Source organism: Meleagris gallopavo, unplaced genomic scaffold (assembly GCF_000146605.3).
Source record: "Meleagris gallopavo isolate NT-WF06-2002-E0010 breed Aviagen turkey brand Nicholas breeding stock unplaced genomic scaffold, Turkey_5.1 ChrUn_random_7180001850542, whole genome shotgun sequence".
Classification (NCBI taxonomy): Eukaryota; Metazoa; Chordata; class Aves; order Galliformes; family Phasianidae; genus Meleagris; species Meleagris gallopavo.
Genome location: NW_011117593.1, coordinates 28592 through 29652, shown reverse-complemented (window position 1 = coordinate 29652; position 1061 = coordinate 28592). Strand labels below are relative to the sequence as shown.

General features: G+C 65.0%; 1 protein-coding gene across 1 annotated transcript in view; it reads left to right on the top strand.

Moving 5' to 3' along the window:
* The first annotated feature begins 773 nt into the window (after nt 1-773).
* The window catches only part of OXA1L (OXA1L mitochondrial inner membrane protein), a 5459-nt gene continuing 5171 nt past the window's right edge, over nt 774-1061 (top strand). The window contains exons 1-2 of the mRNA XM_019611009.1: nt 774-880; nt 974-1033. Of these exons, the coding sequence (XP_019466554.1) occupies nt 824-880; nt 974-1033 (117 nt within the window). The 5' untranslated portion in view covers nt 774-823. The remainder of the gene's footprint in view (nt 881-973; nt 1034-1061) is intronic.

The following is a 1061-nucleotide window of genomic DNA, read 5'->3' as shown; positions in this document are numbered from 1 at the left end:
ATCCGTCCACTCCCCTCATTGGCTGCTTCCATTGGTTGGGCCCGCCCACTTTCCCCAGAGACTCCTCCCATTGGCGGGGAACCTCCTGAAGCTCCTCCCATTGGTGGGGTCCCCACGGCTACCCCAAGGACACGCCCACTTTCCCCAGTGGCTCCTCCCATTGGTTGAAGCCCCTCCTTTTCCTCCTTGTCTCCTCCCACCGCGAGGATCCGCCCACTCCCCTCATTGGCTCCTTCCATCGGCTGGACCCGCCCACTTTCCCCGGTGCCTCCTCCCATTGGAGGGCTGCCCCCATTCCCTTTCTCGGCCGGTCCCCCCTTCCGGGTTCTACCACTTCCGGTGGCGCCCCCCTTTCTCCGCAAGGCACTTCCGGTGCGCTGAGGACCCCCGGGGGCGGCTGCGCCATTGCCTGAATGGAAACCGCAACTGAATTAAAACCCCTAAAAATGGGAAAATCCGCCCCAAAATTCGCTCGAAGGGAACTCGGACCCTAAAAGGGGTTTTGTCGTTCCGTGGCGGGGGGGATTTAGGGCCGAAGGGAACCATGGGGGAACTGGGGGTTTCCGTTGCCAAAATTTGGGGCCACGGAGGGGGAATTTGGGGCCCGTTTCCGCACGTTGGGTTTGTGGGGGAGGGGAGCGGGGGAGGAGGAGGGATTTGAGGCGGTGGGATTCGGGGAAGATCGGCCCGAACCGGAGAGCAGAGCCCCGCCGTGCTTACCTCAGCGCTTCAAAATGGCGGCGGCTGGGTGGGCACTTCCGCCCGCGCGACGCCACTTCCGGCGTGTAGCCCCGCCTTTTCCGGTTTGCTGTTTCCGGCGGTCATGATGGCGGCGGTGTCCCCGCGGCTGCGGCCGCTGCTCCGCGCTTTGCGGGCCCAGGTGAGGAGCTGTGGGCGGTGTGACGTCACGCGGGAGGTGTGACGTCACTCTGGCTCCCTCCCGTGACGTCATCTCGGTTTTGTCCCCCTGCAGGAACTCAGGGCCCCGCTTTGGGCCCGAGGCCACAATGGGTGGCGCGGCCTGGGCACGAAGGTGGGCCGATATGGGGGCGATATGGGGC